We start from the raw sequence: 27,214 nt of genomic DNA, 5'->3' as shown, positions 1-27,214 counted from the left end.
TCACATTGAGTTGATATGCATTGGTCTACAAAGAGGAAAATTTCAGTTTATGAAAGTTTTTACTTCTGTTATTAAAGATTTTGATAAGGTTCACCACAATCCACACAGTTACAGTCAGAAACAGATAACGGCTGATCGATTGATTCGCTGCTTCTGTAAAGTCATGTTTAGATGATTTACCTCTTTCATTCTGTAATCTTCAGTTTTAACACTCCTTCGTTTCCTCCTGTTATAATGACAGATATTAACAGCATTTGGACGAATGTATTAAATCAAGAGAAAATATGATGCTGTTTTTAAAGATTACTAATAATCAAACACAAATGAGCCATGTTCTTCTACATCAGACCAAAAGTGAACTTATACAATCACTGCAGTTTTTTTATTGCACTCACATTATAAACAGGATGATGATGATGAAGATGATGAAGAATAATCCTCCAGATGTTGCTGTGATCACAATCACAATCACATTCCTACCAGCACCATGATGAACTGAAAGAGGAAGATCATCATGATTAACTCTCCAAACTTATAATAATTAATTAATTTGTTACATTTATATAGTGTTTTTCTAGGCACTCAAAGCGCTTTACATAGAAGGGGGAATCTCCTCATCCACCACCAATGTGCAGCACCACCTGGATGATGCGACGGCAGCCATATTGCGCCAGAACGCCCACCACACACCAGCTGATTGATGGCGAGGAGACAGAGTGATGAAGCCAATCGTATATACACTCACCTAAAGGATTATTAGGAACACATACTAATGCTGTGTTTGACCCACTTTCACCTTCAGAACTGCCTTAATTCTACGTGGCATTGATTCAACAAGGTGCTGAAAGCATTCTTTAGAAATGTTGGCCCATATTGATAGGATAGCATCTTGCAGTTGATGGAGATTTGTGGGATGCACATCCAGGGCACGAAGCTCCCATTCCACCACATCCCAAAGATGCTCTATTGGGTTGAGATCTGGTGACTGTGGGGGCCATTTTAGTACAGTGAACTCATTGTCATGTTCAAGAAACCAATTTGAAATGATTCGAGCTTTGTGACATGGTGCATTATCCTACTGGAAGTAGCCATCAGAGGATGGGGACATGGTGGGCATAAAGGGATGGACATGGTCAGAAACAAGGCAACATTTTTCCAGTCTTCAACTGTCCAATTTTGGTGAGCTTGTGCAAATTATAGCCTCTTTTTCCTATTTGTAGTGGAGATGAGTGGTACCCGGTGGGGTCTTCTGCTGTTGTAGCCCATCCGCCTCAAGGTTGTACGTGTTTTGGCTTCACAAATGCTTTGCTGCATACCTCGGTTGTATTTCAGTCAAAGTTGCTCTTCTATCAGCTTGAATCAGTCGGCCCATTCTCCTCTGACCTCTAGCATCAACAAGGCATTTTCTCCCACAGGACTGCCGCATACTGGATGTTTTTCCCTTTTCACACCATTCTTTGTAAACCCTAGAAATGGTTGTGCGTGAAAATACCAGTAACTGAGCAGATTGTGAAATACTCAGACCGGCCCGTCTGGCACCAACAACCATACCACGCTCAAAATTGCTTACATCACCTTTCTTTCCCATTCTGCCATTCAGTGTGGAGTTCAGGAGATTGTCTTGACCAGGACCACACCCCTAAATGCATTGAAGCAACTGCCATGTGATTGGTTGATTAGATAATTGCATTAATGAGAAATTGAACAGGTGTTCCTAATAATCCTTTAGGTGAGTGCATATATATATATATATATATAAAATTTGCAGGAGTTAGAAGTGCTTATTGTGTGATGTGTTATTAAACCGCAGTACAAATCTTACGTAAAATTTTTTTGATAATTGTTTAGTTTCTCTGATGATAACATTGCTGGATCTTCTGCCCTAGAATCACAATGCTCCTATAATCAATGACTTTCAGGAGATCAGCAAATAAGGCACTATATGATGATAACAACTGTATCATAAACAACAAGCGTCAAGATTTTCTTGCCATTTTCACCGTAACGAACAGTTACAGCAGCCAGGTTTTCACCACTAATGGCCAATCATCACTTAATGAATCTCTCAATTATCTCATTAACTTTAACACTGATTCAGTGTTACTTTAACACTCTGTAGAGTGGGACCAAATGTTCCCTGAGCAGTGTTAATTTAACTCTGGGGATTTTACTGTGTAGCACCTACAAGCACCAACTTTTGCAGTCTTATACTGAACTATATTCTGAAGGCTTTTACAGAGGGATTTGTTGATATATCATTCCTATCCTGAGTTATAGGCCCCTTAACTCCAAAAAACATGGCGAAAATTGATTTTTTTAAGGCTATTGTCAGTATTCTCTTATTTACTAAAGCACAAAATAAGATATCCAGAATCCCCTCTGTAAAAGCCCTCTCATCTAACATGTCAACAAATAGAACCAAGAATTTTAAACATGGTCCTTTCCAATTTCCAGATTTTGTTTTTGGAAAAGTATGCAAATGAGCGTATATTTAAGTATATACAGCCTCATTTGCATATTAAAACATTAATTTACACAAAACGTGTAATACATTTTTTTTCTTATGTTTATGCCAGTAATAAACTGGAGAAGTTTCACAGTGATATCTTGTAATAAAAAAAAATTCCCTATTCACCTGTAGTGTCTCGCCTTAATCTAGATTAAAAAAAATAATCTATGCCCACCACTAATATATATATATATATATTAGATTTATATAACTGGATTTTGGACTTCCTAACTGACAGACCCCAGAATGTTCGTTCAGGATTCACCTGCTCCACATCCATCACTCTTAACACTGGTGTACCACAGGGCTGCGTGCTAAGCCCGTTTCTCTACTCCCTCTTCACCGCCGACTGCAAGCCTGTGTATGGATCTAATTCTATCGTCAAGTTTGCGGACAACAAAACGGTGATTGGTCTCATCAGCAACAACGATGAGACTGCCTATAGGGAGGAGATCCAGCACCTGGCCACATGGTGCACTGATAATAACCTGCTCCTCAACACCACCAAAACAAAGGAGCTCATCGTGGACTTCAGGAAGGAGTCAAGAGGCACACACGACACCATCCACATCAATGGAATGGCTGTTGAGCGTGTCTCCAGTTTCAAGTTCCTGGGGATCCACATCTCAGTGGACATGTCGTGGACGACCAACACCTCCAGCCTGGTCAAGAAGGCTCACCAGCGCCTCTTCTTCCTGAGGACACTGAGGAAGAATCAGCGGCTATACTGGTGAACTTCTATCGCTGCGCAATAGAAAGCATCCTGACCAACTGTGTGCAAAACTTATTCAGCTTTTCTGATTAAAACAGTGTTGGATCTTTTCTAAAATCACAATAAAAAAAGTGAATAGTATATTGCTCATACTCAGTCATAAAATCAATGAATTAAATCATTATACAATGATCATATTCTCATCATCGAGGAGCCGACAGCATCTGATTGTGTTTACTCTTGCTTTTCTTGCTATAGCAAACTCAGTTACAGCAGCCAGAGAAACACTAATGTTAAAAAGTCATCAAACTGCCCAACTAAAGAAAACACTGATCACCATGATGGTCACATTAAAAACTAACAATTTTCACAACAAAATCAAACAAAACATTTGTTAATTCTCAATAAGAGCTTCTGTAGACGTCTGACAGAAATAAAGTCAGTCTGGTTAGTAATGTGTGAAGCTGGTAATGCTGTTTGTGGAGTTGTTTAATCCTCCTCTTCTGAGATCTTCAGAGATTGAATGTCTTTTTTATAGTCAGTCGTAGTTCTTGTGTTTTTCTTTTTCTCTTTCCTTCAGTGATTCTACTCATTATCATCAGGTTTTCATCACTAATGGCCAATCATCACTTAATTAATCTCTCAATTATCTCATTAACTTTAACACTGATTCAGTGTTACTTTAACACTCTGTAGAGTGGGACCAAATGTTCTCTGAGCAGTGTTAATTTAACTCTGGGGATTTTACTGTGTATGGGAGCTGCTCTGTTGCGGAGCGCAAGGCACTGCAGCGGGTGGTGAAAACTGCCCAGCGCATCACAGGAACTCCACTGCCTGCCATCGAGCACATCCAGAGGAAACGCTGTCTGCATCGAGCTCGCAGCATCCTCAAGGACTCCTCGCACCCAGCCCACAGACTGTTTTCTCTCCTGCCCTCCGGCTGGCGTTTCAGGATCCACCGGACCAGGACCAGCAGACTAAAGAACAGTTTTTTCCCCAGAGCTGTCTCTTTACTGAACTCAAACCCCCGCTGATCCACTTCCCTCATATACTGATAACTCTCCTACCTCACATCTGCCTTCACTTTGTTATTTGCACTACCGACTGTTTATTACAGTCACAACTGTTTACTTATTCATTTTGCACTACCATACCTTAATTGTATTATGCTAATTTGCACTGCCGACTGTTATTTACAGTACCTACTGTTTACATTTGCATTTTGCACCGTACTTTTAACTGTAATATGCAATCACTTTCCACTGCACTTTTACACTTTTTTTTCGGATAGCTTCTGTCCATAATTTATTGCACTACCTTAATCCACTGCCATATTCCTCTTTTTAGCCTAACATATCATTGTATACCTCTATCTGTAAAATTCTGTTTATAGTAATAGCCATCTGTATATTATATTCATAGTACATATCCACCTGTAAATTCTGTTTATAGTAATAACCATCTCTCTATTTATAGATATATTTATATATATTCAGTACATATCCATGTCCTGCACTTATGCAAACGTTGTATATCCTGCACTTGCTGCCATTGCACTTCTGGTTAGACCTAAACTGCATTTCGTTGCCTTGTACTTGTACTTGTGTAATGACAATAAAGTTGAATCTAATCTAATCTAATATATATATATATATATATATATATGAGGATGATTAGGTGGCCATGATGGACAAGGGCCAATGGGCAAATTTGGCCAGGATGCCGGGGTAACACCCCTACTCTTTATCGAAGGACATCCCGGGATTTTCAATGACCACAGAGAGTCAGGGCCTCGGTTTAACATCTCATCCGAAGGACGGGACCCATGATGAATGATGTGAAGATACAGGAGTGTGTTAATAAAAGCTTCACCTGTGACAGTTACAGCGTCTGATCTCTGAGATCCATGTTGATTGTGAGCCTGACAGTAGAAGCGTCCACTCTGTAGTGCACTGAAACTCTGTCCAGATCCAACAGCTGAGGCTTCATTCTCCTTAAACCAGCTGAAGTTCAGAGCAGGAGGGTTTGAATCACTGCTGCAGCTCAGAGTCACTGAATCTCCCTCCACTATTACACCAGATGGACTGATGGACACTGAGACACTCTTTGGAGGGTCTAATTACAAACGAACAAATGAAACATTAACAAATTCAATGTTGACATCACACACTTGGTTGAGACTTATGAATCACAGATTTAGGAATAATTATTTCAGATCTACAGATGTCAGGTAAAAGTATTGATCAGTGGAGGCTGGTGGAAAGTTTTCTAGGTAGGTTTTGTGTTTTGTGGATCATTGTGATACTGAGTATGATCACTAGAGGGCAGTAAAACCTAGAGATGATGAAGAAGTTGAGTTGTTGAGCTGCTGATGTCCTGTTTTACTGATATTTCCTACATTAACCCTTTAGGGGCCAGAGGTTTTTTCCTAAAACATTCGATTTTGATATCTTAATTTCAAAAGGCTATATCTTAAAAGTGATAAAAGATAGAGACTTTCTGTAAATTAGAGAAATATTAAAGCTACACGATATGCTGAACGATTCTTTTGTTCTTTTTTGTAGTTTTCTTTTTTTTCAGTTTGACTTTTTTTTACTCAAAGTTTACTTAAGGGCAGAATATATGCCTCACGCTCAAGCGCTGGCAAAAGTAGCCTAACGATTATGAATGTAAAATAGCAAGGAGATATTTAAATTTTTTATTAATAAACTACACAGTAAAATCCCCAGAGTTAAATTAACACTGCTCAGAGAACATTTGGTCCCACTCTACAGAGTGTTAAAGTAACACTGAATCAGTGTTAAAGTTAATGAGATAATTGAGAGATTAATTAAGTGATGATTGGCCATTAGTGATGAAAACCTGATGATAATGAGTAGAATCACTGAAGGAAAGAGAAAAAGAAAAACACAAGAACTACGACTGACTATAAAAAAGACATTAAATCTCTGAAGATCTCAGCAGAGGAGGATTAAACAACTCCACAAACAGCATTACCAGCTTCACACATTACTAACCAGACTGACTTTATTTCTGTCAGACGTCTCTTATTGAGAATTAACAAATGTTTTGTTTGATTTTGTTGTGAAAATTGTTAGTTTTTAATGTGACCATCATGGTGATCAGTGTTTTCTTTAGTTGGGCAGTTTGATGACTTTTTAACATTAGTGTTTCTCTGGCTGCTGTAACTGAGTTTGCTATAGCAAGAGTAAACACAATCAGATGCTGTCGGCTGCTCGATGATGAGAATATGGTCATTGTATAATGATTTAATTCATTGATTTTATGACTGAGTATGAGCAATATACTATTCACTTTTTTTATTGTGATTTTAGAAAAGATCCAACACTGTTTTAATCAGAAAAGCTGAATAAGTTTTGCAACCGATTGTACACTAATCGTTTCTAACTCCTGCGAGATGAACTCACACACAGACATCAAGAATCTGCCTATGAATCTCAACAATGGTGACATGCTTCATGCCACAATGCATTCTGGGAGCCATAGATGAGTTTTGCGTGATGCACCCAGAATGCATTGCAGCATGTCACCATTGTTGAGATTCATAGGCTGATTCTTGATGTCTATGTGTGAGTTTAACTCGTAGGAGTTAGAAGTGCTTATTGTGTGATGTGCTATTAAACCGCAGTACAAATCTTACGTAAAAAATTTTTGATAATTGTTTAGTTTCTCTGATGATAACATTGCTGGATCTTCTGCCCTAGAATCACAATGCTCCTATAATCAATGACTTTCAGGGGATCAGCAAATGAGGCACTATATGATGATAACAACAGTACCATAAACAACAAGCGTCAAGATTTTCTTGCCATTTTCACCGTAACGAACAGTTACAGCAGCCAGAGAAAAACTTATGTTGGCAAGTCAAGGGTCAAGAGCCCAATTAAAGCAAACACTAATCACCATGATGGTGACTTCAAACAACTTTAATTTTCAATAAAACATCAACATCTAAACCTCAATAAGAGCTTCTGTAGTCATCTGATAGAAATAAAGTCTGTCTGGTTAGTAATGTGTGAAGCTGGTAATGCTGTTTGTGGAGTTGTTTAATCCTCCTCTGCTGAGATCTTCAGAGATTGAATGTCTTTTTAATAGTCAGTCGTAGTTCTTGTGTTTTTCTTTTTCTCTTTCCTTCAGTGATTCTACTCATTATCATCAGGTGTTCACCACTAATGGTCAATTATCACTTAATTAATCTCTTAATTATCTCATTAACTTTAACACTGATTCAGTGTTACTTTAACACTCTGTAGAGTGGGACCAAATGTTCTCTGAGCAGTGTTAATTTAACTCTGGGGATTTTACTGTGTAGTGTTTCTGAGTCCGTGTTGGCTACAAAGATGAAGTTGATGATGATGCCTACTCATCATCTCCGCAGTTGTGAATGTTTGCATGCCTACAGAAGGAATGTGAATTGGTTTGTTTAAAATTAGACATTTAAGCTTCCTTTAGGCCTATTTCTAATGTCTGTGAGGTAAATAGCTTACACTCTCAAAAAAAGAGTGCGAAATTGTACTTTTTAAGGTACAAGTGGCCGTCACTGGGGTGGTACCCTTAAAGGTGCACTATGTAAAAAATTTTCAGTAAAATATCCAAAAACCACTAGGCCAGTGTTATATATTTTGTTCAGTTGAGTACTTACAATATCCCAGATGTTCCCAACTATTTGTAAATCGGGAGAAAATTGCTATTTTAACCAAGGAACCAGGACGTGTGAGGGCGTCGCCTGTCAATTACGTCATATCTGCGTTACCCTCGGTTTCTGATTTTGCAGAAACGCTTTACTCTTACTGCAGTGTGAACAAGTGTCATAGCAGCAACTGAGAGAACGCACAGAGTAACGTCATTTTCAACACACTCAGATGTGTCTAATATGATAAACAGAGCTGCGTTACCTCATACTCATGACCGGGAAAGGGGAAGTGGTGCTGGCGACTGTGGCAAAATAAAAGTCCCGCCGGCGACTATGCCATAATAAAGGTCCTGCTGCTCGCGAGGCTTGTGTTGCGCTCTTCTCATTAACAATCACTCCTGCTCCTGCTTCATACTACAGTAACGTTAATAATCACATCCATGAACATGATTTCTGCCCGAGTCCTATCCCGATTCTTTTCCACCGGCTGTGAGGTGAAGACCACTTGTCCCAAGATTGTGCGCACAAACTTGGGGTCATCAAACTACGCCTTTGTTTTGAATAGGCGACCTCTAGTGGATAGAAACGTTACATAGTGCAGCTTTAAGGGTACATTTTTGTACCTCTAAGTCAGAGGTAGGCAAGTTTGGTACTTGAGAGCTGATGTCCTGCAGAGTTTAGCTCCAACCCTAATAAGCCACCATAGTATAAAACTCATGGCTCCCAGCATGCATTGCAGCATTAAGTATGTCACCATTGTTGAGATTCATATGCTGATTCTTAAATATCTCTGTGCGTCTAAATGTTTGTTGGAACTATGTTTCGGGAAACACAGACTCGTGATTAACTATGCTTATAATGACAGAACTTGCAACACAACGTTAGCTGACACTTTTGGGAAACGCACCCCTGAGTGTCACAGTGCCGCTTTGCTCATTACAGGCTCGTTCTCATCAGAACGCAAAACAGAATGTAGCTGTCGGTCGCAATACACCGTATTTATTTGCACATATATCTTCTTGAAACCCCTCGATCACGAGTGGCTCAACAGGTAGATCTATAGATAAACTCATCTTTCAGGCATTTGACCGACCGGGTTAACACTTCAGCGTGAGAAATCGGAGGTGTGGCGTGTGAGACCAATCAAATGCGTGTGTCTCACGGCCAATGCGTGAGAGTTGGCAGCTCTGGGTATAAACAGAAGCATTGACTAGAGTGACCGCGTCACAGCCGTAATGCACCGCAGCAGACGGGTTACACACTACAGCCTCATGTGCGATCCACATCTCTGGGCATAACCGAAGTAAACTAGTGTTTTTCCGCCACAGCCAATCATGCTGCTTGCTTATTGGCTCTCTGACATTGACGAGATTAACCGCTTAGGTATCGAAATTTGGTATCGAACGACATGACATTTTACGATACTCAATGGTATTGAGGCAATTCGGTCGTGCCTAAAAAGTATCGAACATGATACTCAGCCCTAATTAACAATAAATATTACAAAATGAACTTATATTTGTGAACAATGTGCAGATGATCATTAACTCACACATGACGTTTAGAGTCACAGCATCAGAGTATTTCTCTCCATGTTCATTGATGGATCTGCATTTGTATTCTCCACTGTCATCAGAGCTGATCTTTGAGATGCTGTAGATTCTTCCAGATCTTACAATCGTTCCTCCTTTAAACCAGCTGAAGTTCAGAGCAGGAGGGTTTGAATCACTGCTGCAGCTCAGAGTCACTGAATCTCCCTCCACTATTACACCAGATGGACTGATGGACACTGAGACACTCTTTGGAGGGTCTAATTACAAACGAACAAATGAAACATTAACAAATTCAATGTTGACATCACACACTTGGTTGAGACTTATGAATCACAGATTTAGGAATAATTATTTCAGATCTACAGATGTCAGGTAAAAGTATTGATCAGTGGCGGCTGGTGGAAAGTTTTCTAGGTAGGTTTTGTGTTTTGTGGATCATTGTGATACTGAGTATGATCACTAGAGGGCAGTAAAACCTAGAGATGATGAAGAAGTTGAGTTGTTGAGCTGCTGATGTCCTGTTTTACTGATATTTCCTACATTAACCCTTTAGGGGCCAGAGGTTTTTTCCTAAAACATTCGATTTTGATATCTTAATTTCAAAAGGCTATATCTTAAAAGTGATAAAAGATAGAGACTTTCTGTAAATTAGAGAAATATTAAAGCTACACGATATGCTGAACGATTCTTTTGTTCTTTTTTGTAGTTTTCTTTTTTTTCAGTTTGACTTTTTTTTACTCAAAGTTTACTTAAGGGCAGAATATATGCCTCACGCTCAAGCGCTGGCAAAAGTAGCCTAACGATTATGAATGTAAAATAGCAAGGAGATATTTAAATTTTTTATTAATAAACTAGTGTTTCTGAGTCCGTGTTGGCTACAAAGATGAAGTTGATGATGATGCCTACTCATCATCTCCGCAGTTGTGAATGTTTGCATGCCTACAGAAGGAATGTGAATTGGTTTGTTTAAAATTAGACATTTAAGCTTCCTTTAGGCCTATTTCTAATGTCTGTGAGGTAAATAGCTTACACTCTCAAAAAAAGAGTGCGAAATTGTACTTTTTAAGGTACAAGTGGCCGTCACTGGGGTGGTACCCTTAAAGGTGCACTATGTAAAAAATTTTCAGTAAAATATCCAAAAACCACTAGGCCAGTGTTATATATTTTGTTCAGTTGAGTACTTACAATATCCCAGATGTTCCCAACTATTTGTAAATCGGGAGAAAATTGCTATTTTAACCAAGGAACCAGGACGTGTGAGGGCGTCGCCTGTCAATTACGTCATATCTGCGTTACCCTCGGTTTCTGATTTTGCAGAAACGCTTTACTCTTACTGCAGTGTGAACAAGTGTCATAGCAGCAACTGAGAGAACGCACAGAGTAACGTCATTTTCAACACACTCAGATGTGTCTAATATGATAAACAGAGCTGCGTTACCTCATACTCATGACCGGGAAAGGGGAAGTGGTGCTGGCGACTGTGGCAAAATAAAAGTCCCGCCGGCGACTATGCCATAATAAAGGTCCTGCTGCTCGCGAGGCTTGTGTTGCGCTCTTCTCATTAACAATCACTCCTGCTCCTGCTTCATACTACAGTAACGTTAATAATCACATCCATGAACATGATTTCTGCCCGAGTCCTATCCCGATTCTTTTCCACCGGCTGTGAGGTGAAGACCACTTGTCCCAAGATTGTGCGCACAAACTTGGGGTCATCAAACTACGCCTTTGTTTTGAATAGGCGACCTCTAGTGGATAGAAACGTTACATAGTGCAGCTTTAAGGGTACATTTTTGTACCTCTAAGTCAGAGGTAGGCAAGTTTGGTACTTGAGAGCTGATGTCCTGCAGAGTTTAGCTCCAACCCTAATAAGCCACCATAGTATAAAACTCATGGCTCCCAGCATGCATTGCAGCATTAAGTATGTCACCATTGTTGAGATTCATATGCTGATTCTTAAATATCTCTGTGCGTCTAAATGTTTGTTGGAACTATGTTTCGGGAAACACAGACTCGTGATTAACTATGCTTATAATGACAGAACTTGCAACACAACGTTAGCTGACACTTTTGGGAAACGCACCCCTGAGTGTCACAGTGCCGCTTTGCTCATTACAGGCTCGTTCTCATCAGAACGCAAAACAGAATGTAGCTGTCGGTCGCAATACACCGTATTTATTTGCACATATATCTTCTTGAAACCCCTCGATCACGAGTGGCTCAACAGGTAGATCTATAGATAAACTCATCTTTCAGGCATTTGACCGACCGGGTTAACACTTCAGCGTGAGAAATCGGAGGTGTGGCGTGTGAGACCAATCAAATGCGTGTGTCTCACGGCCAATGCGTGAGAGTTGGCAGCTCTGGGTATAAACAGAAGCATTGACTAGAGTGACCGCGTCACAGCCGTAATGCACCGCAGCAGACGGGTTACACACTACAGCCTCACGTGCGATCCACATCTCTGGGCATAACCGAAGTAAACTAGTGTTTTTCCGCCACAGCCAATCATGCTGCTTGCTTATTGGCTCTCTGACATTGACGAGATTAACCGCTTAGGTATCGAAATTTGGTATCGAACGACATGACATTTTACGATACTCAATGGTATTGAGGCAATTCGGTCGTGCCTAAAAAGTATCGAACATGATACTCAGCCCTAATTAACAATAAATATTACAAAATGAACTTATATTTGTGAACAATGTGCAGATGATCATTAACTCACACATGACGTTTAGAGTCACAGCATCAGAGTATTTCTCTCCATGTTCATTGATGGATCTGCATTTGTATTCTCCACTGTCATCAGAGCTGATCTTTGAGATGCTGTAGATTCTTCCAGATCTTACAATCGTTCCTCCTTTAAACCAGCTGAAGTTCAGAGCAGGAGGGTTTGAATCACTGCTGCAGCTCAGAGTCACTGAATCTCCCTCCACTATTACACCAGATGGACTGATGGACACTGAGACACTCTTTGGAGGGTCTAATTACAAACGAACAAATGAAACATTAACAAATTCAATGTTGACATCACACACTTGGTTGAGACTTATGAATCACAGATTTAGGAATAATTATTTCAGATCTACAGATGTCAGGTAAAAGTATTGATCAGTGGCGGCTGGTGGAAAGTTTTCTAGGTAGGTTTTGTGTTTTGTGGATCATTGTGATACTGAGTATGATCACTAGAGGGCAGTAAAACCTAGAGATGATGAAGAAGTTGAGTTGTTGAGCTGCTGATGTCCTGTTTTACTGATATTTCCTACATTAACCCTTTAGGGGCCAGAGGTTTTATCCTAAAACATTCGATTTTGATATCTTAATTTCAAAAGGCTATATCTTAAAAGTGATAAAAGATAGAGACTTTCTGTAAATTAGAGAAATATTAAAGCTACACGATATGCTGAACGATTCTTTTGTTCTTTTTTGTAGTTTTCTTTTTTTTCAGTTTGACTTTTTTTTACTCAAAGTTTACTTAAGGGCAGAATATATGCCTCACGCTCAAGCGCTGGCAAAAGTAGCCAAACGATTATGAATGTAAAATAGCAAGGAGATATTTAAATTTTTTATTAATAAACTAGTGTTTCTGAGTCCGTGTTGGCTACAAAGATGAAGTTGATGATGATGCCTACTCATCATCTCCGCAGTTGTGAATGTTTGCATGCCTACAGAAGGAATGTGAATTGGTTTGTTTAAAATTAGACATTTAAGCTTCCTTTAGGCCTATTTCTAATGTCTGTGAGGTAAATAGCTTACACTCTCAAAAAAAGAGTGCGAAATTGTACTTTTTAAGGTACAAGTGGCCGTCACTGGGGTGGTACCCTTAAAGGTGCACTATGTAAAACATTTTCAGTAAAATATCCAAAAACCACTAGGCCAGTGTTATATATTTTGTTCAGTTGAGTACTTACAATATCCCAGATGTTCCCAACTATTTGTAAATCGGGAGAAAATTGCTATTTTAACCAAGGAACCAGGACGTGTGAGGGCGTCGCCTGTCAATTACGTCATATCTGCGTTACCCTCGATTTCTGATTTTGCAGAAACGCTTTACTCTTACTGCAGTGTGTAACAAGTGTCATAGCAGCAACCGAGAGAACGCACAGAGTAACGTCATTTTCAACACACTCAGATGTGTCTAATATGATAAACAGAGCTGCGTTACCTCATACTCATGACCGGGAAAGTGGAAGTGGTGCTGGCGACTGTGGCAAAATAAAAGTCCCGCCGGCGACTATGCCATAATAAAGGTCCTGCTGCTCGCGAGGCTTGTGTTGCGCTCTTCTCATTAACATTCACTCCTGCTCCTGCTTCATACTACAGTAACGTTAATAATCACATCCATGAACATGATTTCTGCCAGAGTCCTATCCCGATTCTTTTCCACCGGCTGTGAGGTGAAGACCACTTGTCCCAAGATTCTGCGCACAAACTTGGGGTCATCAAACTACGCCTTTGTTTTGAATAGGCGACCTCTAGTGGATAGAAACGTTACATAGTGCAGCTTTAAGGGTACATTTTTGTACCTCTAAGTCAGAGGTAGGCAAGTTTGGTACTTGAGAGCTGATGTCCTGCAGAGTTTAGCTCCAACCCTACTAAGCCACCATAGTATAAAACTCATGGCTCCCAGCATGCATTGCAGCATTAAGTATGTCACCATTGTTGAGATTCATATGCTGATTCTTAAATATCTCTGTGCGTCTAAATGTTTGTTGGAACTATGTTTTGGGAAACACAGACTCGTGATTAACTATGCTTATAATGACAGAACTTGCAACACAACGTTAGCTGACACTTTTGGGAAACGCACCCCTGAGCGTCACAGCACTCCGCTTCACTCATTACAGGCTCGTTCTCATCAGAACGCAAAACAGAATGTAGCTGTCGGTCGCAATACACCGTATTTATTTGCACATATATCTTCTTGAAACCCCTCGATCACGAGTAGCTCAACGGGTAGATCTATAGATAAACTCATCTTTCAGGCATTTGACCGACCGGGTTAACACTTCAGCGTGAGAAATCGGAGGTGTGGCGTGTGAGTGTGTGAAACCAATCAAATGCGTGTGTCTCACGGCCAATGCGTGAGAGTTGGCAGCTCTGGGTATAAACAGAAGCATTGACTAGAGTGACCGCGTCAGAGCCGTAATGCACCGCAGCAGACGGGTTACACACTACAGCCTCACGTGCGATCCACATCTCTGGGCATAACTGAAGTAAACTAGTGTTTTTCCGCCACAGCCAATCATGCTGCTTGCTTATTGGCTCTCTGACATTGACGAGATTAACCGCTTAGGTATCGAAATTTGGTATCGAACGACATGACATTTTACGATACTCAATGGTATTGAGGCAATTCGGTCGTGCCTAAAAAGTATCAAACATGATACTCAGCCCTAATTAACAATAAATATTACAAAATGAACTTATATTTGTGAACAATGTGCAGATGATCATTAACTCACACATGACGTTTAGAGTCACAGCATCAGAGTATTTCTCTCCATGTTCATTGATGGATCTGCATTTGTATTCTCCACTGTCATCAGAGCTGATCTTTGAGATGCTGTAGATTCTTCCAGATCCTACAATTGTTCCTCCTTTAAACCAGCTGAAGTTCAGAGCAGGAGGGTTTGAATCACTGCTGCAGCTCAGAGTCACTGAATCTCCCTCCACTATTACACCAGATGGACTGATGGACACTGAGACGCTCTTTGGAGGGTCTAATTACAAACGAACAAATGAAACATTAACAAATTCAATGTTGACATCACACACTTGGTTGAGACTTATGAATCACAGATTTAGGAATAATTATTTCAGATCTACAGATGTCAGGTAAAAGTATTGATCAGTGGAGGCTGGTGGAAAGTTTTCTAGGTAGGTTTTGTGTTTTGTGGATCATTGTGATACTGAGTATGATCACTAGAGGGCAGTAAAACCTAGAGATGATGAAGAAGTTGAGTTGTTGAGCTGCTGATGTCCTGTTTTACTGATATTTCCTACATTAACCCTTTAGGGGCCAGAGGTTTTTTCCTAAAACATTCGATTTTGATATCTTAATTTCAAAAGGCTATATCTTAAAAGTGATAAAAGATAGAGACTTTCTGTAAATTAGAGAAATATTAAAGCTACACGATATGCTGAACGATTCTTTTGTTCTTTTTTGTAGTTTTCTTTTTTTTCAGTTTGACTTTTTTTTACTCAAAGTTTACTTAAGGGCAGAATATATGCCTCACGCTCAAGCGCTGGCAAAAGTAGCCTAACGATTATGAATGTAAAATAGCAAGGAGATATTTAAATTTTTTATTAATAAACTAGTGTTTCTGAGTCCGTGTTGGCTACAAAGATGAAGTTGATGATGATGCCTACTCATCATCTCCGCAGTTGTGAATGTTTGCATGCCTACAGAAGGAATGTGAATTGGTTTGTTTAAAATTAGACATTTAAGCTTCCTTTAGGCCTATTTCTAATGTCTGTGAGGTAAATAGCTTACACTCTCAAAAAAAGAGTGCGAAATTGTACTTTTTAAGGTACAAGTGGCCGTCACTGGGGTGGTACCCTTAAAGGTGCACTATGTAAAAAATTTTCAGTAAAATATCCAAAAACCACTAGGCCAGTGTTATATATTTTGTTCAGTTGAGTACTTACAATATCCCAGATGTTCCCAACTATTTGTAAATCGGGAGAAAATTGCTATTTTAACCAAGGAACCAGGACGTGTGAGGGCGTCGCCTGTCAATTACGTCATATCTGCGTTACCCTCGGTTTCTGATTTTGCAGAAACGCTTTACTCTTACTGCAGTGTGAACAAGTGTCATAGCAGCAACTGAGAGAACGCACAGAGTAACGTCATTTTCAACACACTCAGATGTGTCTAATATGATAAACAGAGCTGCGTTACCTCATACTCATGACCGGGAAAGGGGAAGTGGTGCTGGCGACTGTGGCAAAAAAAAAGTCCCGCCGGCGACTATGCCATAATAAAGGTCCTGCTGCTCGCGAGGCTTGTGTTGCGCTCTTCTCATTAACAATCACTCCTGCTCCTGCTTCATACTACAGTAACGTTAATAATCACATCCATGAACATGATTTCTGCCCGAGTCCTATCCCGATTCTTTTCCACCGGCTGTGAGGTGAAGACCACTTGTCCCAAGATTGTGCGCACAAACTTGGGGTCATCAAACTACGCCTTTGTTTTGAATAGGCGACCTCTAGTGGATAGAAACGTTACATAGTGCAGCTTTAAGGGTACATTTTTGTACCTCTAAGTCAGAGGTAGGCAAGTTTGGTACTTGAGAGCTGATGTCCTGCAGAGTTTAGCTCCAACCCTACTAAGCCACCATAGTATAAAACTCATGGCTCCCAGCATGCATTGCAGCATTAAGTATGTCACCATTGTTGAGATTCATATGCTGATTCTTAAATATCTCTGTGCGTCTAAATGTTTGTTGGAACTATGTTTCGGGAAACACAGACTCGTGATTAACTATGCTTATAATGACAGAACTTGCAACACAACGTTAGCTGACACTTTTGGGAAACGCACCCCTGAGTGTCACAGTGCCGCTTTGCTCATTACAGGCTCGTTCTCATCAGAACGCAAAACAGAATGTAGCTGTCGGTCGCAATACACCGTATTTATTTGCACATATATCTTCTTGAAACCCCTCGATCACGAGTGGCTCAACAGGTAGATCTATAGATAAACTCATCTTTCAGGCATTTGACCGACCGGGTTAACACTTCAGCGTGAGAAATCGGAGGTGTGGCGTGTGAGACCAATCAAATGCGTGTGTCTCACGGCCAATGCGTGAGAGTTGGCAGCTCTGGGTATAAACAGAAGCATTGACTAGAGTGACCGCGTCACAGCCGTAATGCACCGCAGCAGACGGGTTACACACTACAGCCTCACGTGCGATCCACATCTCTGGGCATAACCGAAGTAAACTAGTGTTTTTCCGCCACAGCCAATCATGCTGCTTGCTTATTGGCTCTCTGACATTGACGAGATTAACCGCTTAGGTATCGAAATTTGGTATCGAACGACATGACATTTTACGATACTCAATGGTATCGAGGCAATTCGGTCGTGCCTAAAAAGTATCGAACATGATACTCAGCCCTAATTAACAATAAATATTACAAAATGAACTTATATTTGTGAACAATGTGCAGATGATCATTAACTCACACATGACGTTTAGAGTCACAGCATCAGAGTATTTCTCTCCATGTTCGTTGATGGATCTGCACTTGTATTCTCCAATGTCATCAGAGCTGATCTTTGAGATGCTGTAGATTCTTCCAGATCTTACAATCGTTCCTCCTTTAAACCAGCTGAAGTTCAGAGCAGGAGGGTTTGAATCACTGCTGCAGCTCAGAGTCACTGAATCTCCCTCCACTATTACACCAGATGGACTGATGGACACTGAGACACTCTTTGGAGGGTCTAATTACAAACGAACAAATGAAACATTAACAAATTCAATGTTGACATCACACACTTGGTTGAGACTTATGAATCACAGATTTAGGAATAATTATTTCAGATCTACAGATGTCAGGTAAAAGTATTGATCAGTGGCGGCTGGTGGAAAGTTTTCTAGGTAGGTTTTGTGTTTTGTGGATCATTGTGATACTGAGTATGATCACTAGAGGGCAGTAAAACCTAGAGATGATGAAGAAGTTGAGTTGTTGAGCTGCTGATGTCCTGTTTTACTGATATTTCCTACATTAACCCTTTAGGGGCCAGAGGTTTTATCCTAAAACATTCGATTTTGATATCTTAATTTCAAAAGGCTATATCTTAAAAGTGATAAAAGATAGAGACTTTCTGTAAATTAGAGAAATATTAAAGCTACACGATATGCTGAACGATTCTTTTGTTCTTTTTTGTAGTTTTCTTTTTTTTCAGTTTGACTTTTTTTTACTCAAAGTTTACTTAAGGGCAGAATATATGCCTCACGCTCAAGCGCTGGCAAAAGTAGCCTAACGATTATGAATGTAAAATAGCAAGGAGATATTTAAATTTTTTATTAATAAACTAGTGTTTCTGAGTCCGTGTTGGCTACAAAGATGAAGTTGATGATGATGCCTACTCATCATCTCCGCAGTTGTGAATGTTTGCATGCCTACAGAAGGAATGTGAATTGGTTTGTTTAAAATTAGACATTTAAGCTTCCTTTAGGCCTATTTCTAATGTCTGTGAGGTAAATAGCTTACACTCTCAAAAAAAGAGTGCGAAATTGTACTTTTTAAGGTACAAGTGGCCGTCACTGGGGTGGTACCCTTAAAGGTGCACTATGTAAAAAATTTTCAGTAAAATATCCAAAAACCACTAGGCCAGTGTTATATATTTTGTTCAGTTGAGTACTTACAATATCCCAGATGTTCCCAACTATTTGTAAATCGGGAGAAAATTGCTATTTTAACCAAGGAACCAGGACGTGTGAGGGCGTCGCCTGTCAATTACGTCATATCTGCGTTACCCTCGGTTTCTGATTTTGCAGAAACGCTTTACTCTTACTGCAGTGTGTAACAAGTGTCATAGCAGCAACCGAGAGAACGCACAGAGTAACGTCATTTTCAACACACTCAGATGTGTCTAATATGATAAACAGAGCTGCGTTACCTCATACTCATGACCGGGAAAGGGGAAGTGGTGCTGGCGACTGTGGCAAAATAAAAGTCCCGCCGGCGACTATGCCATAATAAAGGTCCTGCTGCTCGCGAGGCTTGTGTTGCGCTCTTCTCATTAACAATCACTCCTGCTCCTGCTTCATACTACAGTAACGTTAATAATCACATCCATGAACATGATTTCTGCCAGAGTCCTATCCCGATTCTTTTCCACCGGCTGTGAGGTGAAGACCACTTGTCCCAAGATTGTGCGCACAAACTTGGGGTCATCAAACTACGCCTTTGTTTTGAATAGGCGACCTCTAGTGGATAGAAACGTTACATAGTGCAGCTTTAAGGGTACATTTTTGTACCTCTAAGTCAGAGGTAGGCAAGTTTGGTACTTGAGAGCTGATGTCCTGCAGAGTTTAGCTCCAACCCTACTAAGCCACCATAGTATAAAACTCATGGCTCCCAGCATGCATTGCAGCATTAAGTATGTCACCATTGTTGAGATTCATATGCTGATTCTTAAATATCTCTGTGCGTCTAAATGTTTGTTGGAACTATGTTTTGGGAAACACAGACTCGTGATTAACTATGCTTATAATGACAGAACTTGCAACACAACGTTAGCTGACACTTTTGGGAAACGCACCCCTGAGCGTCACAGCGCTCCGCTTCACTCATTACAGGCTCGTTCTCATCAGAACGCAAAACAGAATGTAGCTGTCGGTCGCAATACACCGTATTTATTTGCACATATATCTTCTTGAAACCCCTCGATCACGAGTAGCTCAACGGGTAGATCTATAGATAAACTCATCTTTCAGGCATTTGACCGACCGGGTTAACACTTCAGCGTGAGAAATCGGAGGTGTGGCGTGTGAGTGTGTGAAACCAATCAAATGCGTGTGTCTCACGGCCAATGTGTGAGAGTTGGCAGCTCTGGGTATAAACAGAAGCATTGACTAGAGTGACCGCGTCAGAGCCGTAATGCACCGCAGCAGACGGGTTACACACTACAGCCTCACGTGCGATCCACATCTCTGGGCATAACCGAAGTAAACTAGTGTTTTTCCGCCACAGCCAATCATGCTGCTTGCTTATTGGCTCTCTGACATTGACGAGATTAACCGCTTAGGTATCGAAATTTGGTATCGAACGACATGACATTTTACGATACTCAATGGTATTGAGGCAATTCGGTCGTGCCTAAAAAGTATCAAACATGATACTCAGCCCTAATTAACAATAAATATTACAAAATGAACTTATATTTGTGAACAATGTGCAGATGATCATTAACTCACACATGACGTTTAGAGTCACAGCATCAGAGTATTTCTCTCCATGTTCGTTGATGGATCTGCACTTGTATTCTCCACTGTCATCAGAGCTGATCTTTGAGATGCTGTAGATTCTTCCAGATCTTACAATCGTTCCTCCTTAAACCAGCTGAAGTTCAGAGCAGGAGGGTTTGAATCACTGCTGCAGCTCAGAGTCACTGAATCTCCCTCCACTATTACACCAGATGGACTGATGGACACTGAGACACTCTTTGGAGGGTCTAATCACAAACGAACAAATGAAACATTAACAAATTCAATGTTGACATCACACACTTGGTTGAGACTTATGAATCACAGATTTAGGAATAATTATTTCAGATCTACAGATGTCAGGTAAAAGTATTGATCAGTGGCGGCTGGTGGAAAGTTTTCTAGGTAGGTTTTGTGTTTTGTGGATCATTGTGATACTGAGTATGATCACTAGAGGGCAGTAAAACCTAGAGATGATGAAGAAGTTGAGTTGTTGAGCTGCTGATGTCCTGTTTTACTGATATTTCCTACATTAACCCTTTAGGGGCCAGAGGTTTTATCCTAAAACATTCGATTTTGATATCTTAATTTCAAAAGGCTATATCTTAAAAGTGATAAAAGATAGAGACTTTCTGTAAATTAGAGAAATATTAAAGCTACACTGTGTGATATTTTCCCCCATCTAGCGGTGAAAAGGTATATGACCATCCAGTGAATTTTAGTTTCTGTTCCTCTCAATTCCGATTTCGTTTCAACTCCTACGGTGGCCGATTTAGTCCAAGATTAACGTGGCTTCCAGTTCGACCTCGTCCACATTCGACACGGTGCCTGTGGGATATTCTGGGTGCCTGTGGGATATTCTGTGTGCAGTGGGATGGTTGGAACTCAACTGGCCTAATTATTTGGCTAGAAAGAACTGCAGCTAATCCAGAGTGAACTTTGATGATAGTAATGTTTATTCAGTCATCCAATTGCAAGGCATAAACAGGTTTGCGTGGATATGTACATAAATGTGGTTTCTGTGAGAGAACAAATAAGGATGGTAAATATACATGATAATGACATGACAGAAGATAAACAGTTAAGAACTGTAATGTAACCGTATATTTGTATAATGTAACCGTAAACCAGAGCTTATTGTACCATATATAGGCGCTAAATGCAGCTGCATTAAAAGGAGCGGAGCTGCAGCTGCTAACAAGCGTGTGTCGGGTTATCAAAGTGTGTGTGCAGCTTTAGCACTGCGCTCTGTATAACAATTGTTAATATGATTGTTAATAATAAAACCAGGTTAAAACCTTAAAACCGGTTAAAACGCGAAAGGCGAAGCTTGAATTTACGGGTATGTCCCTCTTTGGCTAATGTACTTTCAAGATGGAGGGGCAACATGGCGACCACCGTTAGATCCCATTACCTTATGTATTTTCAATGTCATATTATAAACTTACGAGAATACTTTATTACTTGAAAGAAGTAAATATACATTAATGAGCACATGTATTTTTGAAAGAACTAAGTGTTTTTAGCTAAGAATAGACTAAAAAAGTTACACAGTGTAGCTTTAAGGATGACCCAAAGTTATGTAGGCATTACATTTTCCGATCTAATTTGCATATTATGACGTCATATAGTGGTGAACATCGTGGATTATAGAATTTTCATGAAAAGTCACATGTTTAAATGATAAAATGCAGCACTTCTTTGCCCCCAAAATGTCCCTCACCTTCTGTATGCTATATTGCACAATACTGAATGATCAGATAAATAGTAAACAGTAAACAAACTGTGTAAATCATTAATAATAAATGTCAGCAACAAACCGAATGCAAGGCCTTTTGCTGTAGAGATTTTCCATTTACTACATACAGTAGGCAATCTGATTCCATGTATGGGGCACATGTTTATTATTCATATGACACACAAACACAAGTAGACAAGATCTGTTTAGTTCAAAAGCTCACTCGCCATGGCAAGACAAAGATCATGAGTGAGATGACGAGACAAGACAAGAGAAAGACGCGCGCGCACCCGCCGAGTGTGCACAGTTCGGACTACTGTCATTGTCATTGCGACTCCCCACCCTGTCTCCCCTGCCTCCACGTTGCCCCCTAACTGTCCTATGAATACTTCGACCTCGTCTAACATACCCAGTGGCATTAGACAAAGTCTCCCCCACAATACTGTCGGCGCGTTTGCGGAGAGGCACATGGTCAGAAGACAAAACTTCATGGCTAGCGTGGTAAAAATCTCCCATATTGTTCCCGACAACACTAACACACCTGCTAACTTCACGATGAACACTCCGACCCCGGGAAACATTGTTTCCACCACTGACATTGGGCAAAGGATTCACCGTTTGTGCTTGGTGTAGGGCCATACTTTCACTTTCAGAATCATGTCATCTTCTGAAGGCAGAAATTCCCCTTTAGAATCAGGGTCCGTGAATAGAAGACCCAACACTTAAATGCGGGTAATCTTTATTTATGCCATTAGAAAATAATAATAATCTAATGCAAATACTGGCTGACGTTGACAATATTGCTCTGATAAAATGGCTCACTCGCACACTAGCTCCGCGTTTGTTTGCACTGATTCAATGCGCTCTTGCTCGAAGATTTTGTATAGAAGCATGACATTTTTGAGTCGGGGATGAAGTATGACATGTCTGCCATCTAGTGGAGGGGAGGTCGAACGAAATTTGACACCCTATTTGACAAAATCTGCCGTTTTATTCAGTGCCGCATCTTGTCGAGTAAACTCGACCGTGGCGCCTAGAGGGTTAAAGACAGACGTTTGGATTTACCTTTAGTTTTCGTCCTTTTGTAACAAGTATATACATTATACTGTTATATATATGTATTGTGAATTAACACAAAATTGTTTATTTACATATGCCTGATGTGGCCGCCTGATCTAAATGAGTGCTTTCCCCTTTAATTGTTGTGATGTCATGAGCCAACATCACTTCCTGTTCTGTCTCCTCTTCCCTTTTGCCTTGTATCTGAATGGGAGAGGTAGGAATCATTTGGCTTCTGATAATCTAATTTAATCTTTATTGTAATTATTTTATTATTTATTGTAATCATTTACTTTATTGATGGGAAGTGCTTGGCCAGACGAGCCACATTACTCCATTGTTTGGGAACAGACGGACAGTGGATATTTTACGCTCTATCAGAAACAGGCGACACTTATGCCTCTCCTGTTGGTGCACTAGAGAAACATTTTACTCCAAAAGTCAATGTCGTTGTTAAACGTGTTTTATTCAGAAAGCGAGCTCAATTTCCACATGAGACTCCTGTGCAATATGCCCTTGTGTGCCCTTGCAGCCGCCTGTGGTTTTGATGACAAATCTGATGACATGATACGTGCAGGCCTGTATTAAGAACACGTCAGGCCCTGGGGCTACAATAACATGCAACCTGTGGCCTGTGGAAGTGACTGTGTTACACTCCACAGCTATACACTTGCAAATGACGGGTATTAATGTCAACCCCTGACTATTTATATTAATAATTATGAAAATACAAATTATTATTTTGTGTTTAGTTCAGGGAGGGCAGCGCCTCTATTGGCCATCTGGTATTATTTGCATATATTTATATACATCATTTATATGCCTTTTCATTGACAAAGCACTGCATTTGTAAAAGTGATATTTCCTGTTTCCTTCTCAGCTTTAGAAATCTGTTGTGTTTTTGAGACACATGATCTAAATCTGTAGTTTTTTCTTCCAGATTTTAGTGATAACACAAGAGCTCCCACGAAACTGACTGATCATTTATTAGCGTTATGTAGTCTTAAACTCTGCTAGCTTTTCAAAGACAACTTTAAAGAGAAATGATCGATCTGTACTCACACATGACATTGAGATGAACATCAGGAGAGATGTGATGGTGTCCGTGTACAGCACAGCTATATCTGCCTGCATCCTCTCTTCTGACTGACTGCAGCAGGAGTTCATTGTTTCTGTCTCTTCTCTCAGTTAATGGCTGTGAGTTTCTGGACCAGATGAATGTTGCTCTGTCAGTCAGAGTGCAGCTGCTTTTACATGTCAGACGGACTGAATCTCCCTCTGTCACTCTCTCAGGAGACTCCACCTGAAGATCTGAACACAACACACACATTATATCTAGTGCTGCTGTCATACACTGATTATTATTCAACATAATGCACAGAACAAGAGATAAACCTCACCAAACTCACCTGTGACAGTAAGAGTCACTCCTGGATAACCAGTCCATTTGTCTTTATCAGTGATGATTCTGAAACAGTACTTGTGTGAATCCTTCAGTGTCACATGACTCAGTCTGACGGTGCAGTTCTGCTGTTGATCTCCCAGATACTGAAGCCTCTGACTGTATTCAGGGTCATTAGACAGATCTGGAGACTCAACACCCTTTACAGGGTTTTTGACCCAGAATGCTTTCTTGATCTGATGTCCAGTAGGGTTTGTATAAGAGCAGTTCATTATCACTGTTGAGTCCTTTAGTGCACAGATGTGTGAAGGACTGTAACTCACACTCAAATCAGCACTAGAAACCCCTGAAACACAGAATTCATCCTGATGAACATGTTTTAGTTATACTGGACCATTGAAAACTTCATATTTTTACTTCTAAACAGCGACTCATGACAGGAAATATAAGCTCATCTTCTCAGACTCTATTGAGTGATGAATGATCTCAGTGTGAATTACTTCATGAGGTTTGATGGAGGATGTTACAGAAATAAACACAGAAACAGAAGTGAAAACAGACGTCAGTCAAGAACAACAGCTCTATCAAATAATGATGATTTAAATACTCTATATATTTAAAGGCTTTTAGTTAATATATCAGCTCTGTGATCTTCTATATGCTAACAAACAGTCCTTTGACACATAAACCTCAACAATATCTCCACATCTTCTTCTGAGAAAATGAGCCAAAAATATCCATGATCTGCGATACACTGATGTTTGTCCAATCAAATGCTCTGATGAGTGAGAAAGTCCCGCCCCTAAACCACCAGACACTGACTAGCAAGAAGCAAATTAGCAATTCATGTTCAAAACTGTGACGTCACTAAATATTATCAAAATATATTTATAAAACTGACAAGCCCATTGACATCTCTCACTCAACTTGCTGCTTCAAAAGGAAACGCATCAATATAGCACAGAAAACTGCTCATTAATCATCATTATATGATCCAAACAGGCTACAAACTTCAGAAGAAAAGGACAGACTCTTTATAACTAAATTACACAGAAGATGAAATGTGACAGAGACTCACCGTGAATCATGAGCAGAAAGACCAGAGGAAGAGGAGGAGCCGTTCTGACCCACATCAGCATAAAATACATCTATAATACAGCATTAAACATCACTCATATACTCATAAACAGGTCATGTTCATCAGCCTAAACAGCTCTTAGTGTTAGTGAGATCTTTGCACATCTGGAGATTATTAATGCTCAACATCAGTGTGTGTGAACAGAAGATATTTCTCATGTGATATATGAAATAATCATCAGTGTTCATTTAAGTAAGAGTGTGTTTGTCTTACCGTGTTGTAGCTCATCAGATCAACAGCAACTGAACGACTGACTGAGTAACACATGCACCTTTAGCTTTAGGTTAAAGGACTGTGTGTGGTTAACACTGTTTATCGTTCACACGGTTTCAGAAATATCAGTGTCCCTCCCCCAACAAGAGAACATTATTACTGGACTAAGTATAAAGGTGAACGTGGTGTTACGCATGTCTTCTGGTTTATCTCACGTTACGTCTTCTCGGCCAATCATCGTGGAGAATGAGTCTCTCACGAGCACAAGTTAACGCTCCTGCCGCTGAGCTTAGGTCAGTTGTTTCCAAGCTGAGGTGGATAGTTTAGGAATAAAGTATAGAAGATGAGTGCTGGAAAGGAAGGTGAAGACAGGAGAGAGGCCAAGAGTCTATGGAGCCGCCTAAACGTAAGCACCGACAGCGAACATACACAACTGAGTGGGAAAGACCCCAGTTTTGCAGGATGGCTACGGCCTGTTTCAGGCAATGACACCAAAGCCTTGGAGATCACGGGTTTAAAGAAAGTGTGGCTGTCATTGAGAGAAGTTGTGAAACGTGTGTCCGCCCTGTGGAATGACCTCCAGCTTTTTTTCACTGACCGGCTCGAGGCCAGATTGACCAATGCAAGACTATTTTTCACTCTCTTAATGACGAGTCTGTTTGCCTGTACTACTATTTCCTAGAGATGCACCGAATCCAGATTTTTGGGGTTTGGCCGAATACCGAATCCACTGGTTAAGATTCGGCAGAATCCGAAACCAAATACCGAATCCTTCTCCCATCCTCAGTCCATTATCACAGTAACACATTAATGAAGTAAACAACGTCCACAGCAGTGTAGGGATGCTATTGACCATTAAACCGTTAACCGAAAGTAAGAACTTTGACCAATTAATACTATCAGTTAAACGGTTTAAATGTTTTTAGCGCTTTTTTTTGTTGTTGTTTTTTTTGATGCATGGTTAAGAAATATGCTGTATAACGTTATTTGTTCACTCACGGAGCGCCTCGACATGTGCAACCACAAACCAGATATATCTCGCAAAATTAAGCAATGGAAAAGCTTACTGTGTGGGACCATTTCAACAGAAAAATACAGCAGTAGTACAAGCTCCTGACTGGTGGAAAGCAAATGAAAGGCACTTCCCGAGGCTGGCCGCTCTAGCGTTATCTCTGTATTCCCGGGACAGCAGTGCCATCTGAAGCCTTGTTTAAGGCTTTTCGTAGTGTGGTTTTGGTCAAGTTTACTAAAGTAAACATTGTCGCATATGTTCTTCTCGCCGCTGTTTCC

At 40.3% G+C, this 27,214-nt stretch overlaps 1 protein-coding gene across 1 annotated transcript; it reads right to left on the bottom strand.

The window, feature by feature from the left end:
- On the bottom strand, positions 1-24,845 carry LOC307124220 (B-cell receptor CD22-like; the record flags this gene model as incomplete). The annotated part of the gene is made up of 7 exons (XM_079813269.1): positions 1-25; positions 396-495; positions 5,094-5,336; positions 9,428-9,685; positions 12,157-12,414; positions 24,234-24,482; positions 24,581-24,845. 7 exons carry the CDS (start codon positions 24,843-24,845, stop codon positions 1-3), a joined length of 1,398 nt encoding a protein of 465 aa, XP_079669395.1.
- Between the last annotated feature and the right edge of the window lie 2,369 nt (positions 24,846-27,214).

This window comes from Gobio gobio, assembly GCF_949357685.1.
Source record: "Gobio gobio genome assembly, chromosome: 3".
Lineage (NCBI taxonomy): Eukaryota > Metazoa > Chordata > Actinopteri > Cypriniformes > Gobionidae > Gobio > Gobio gobio.
This window is presented reverse-complemented; position numbering and strand designations above follow the sequence as displayed.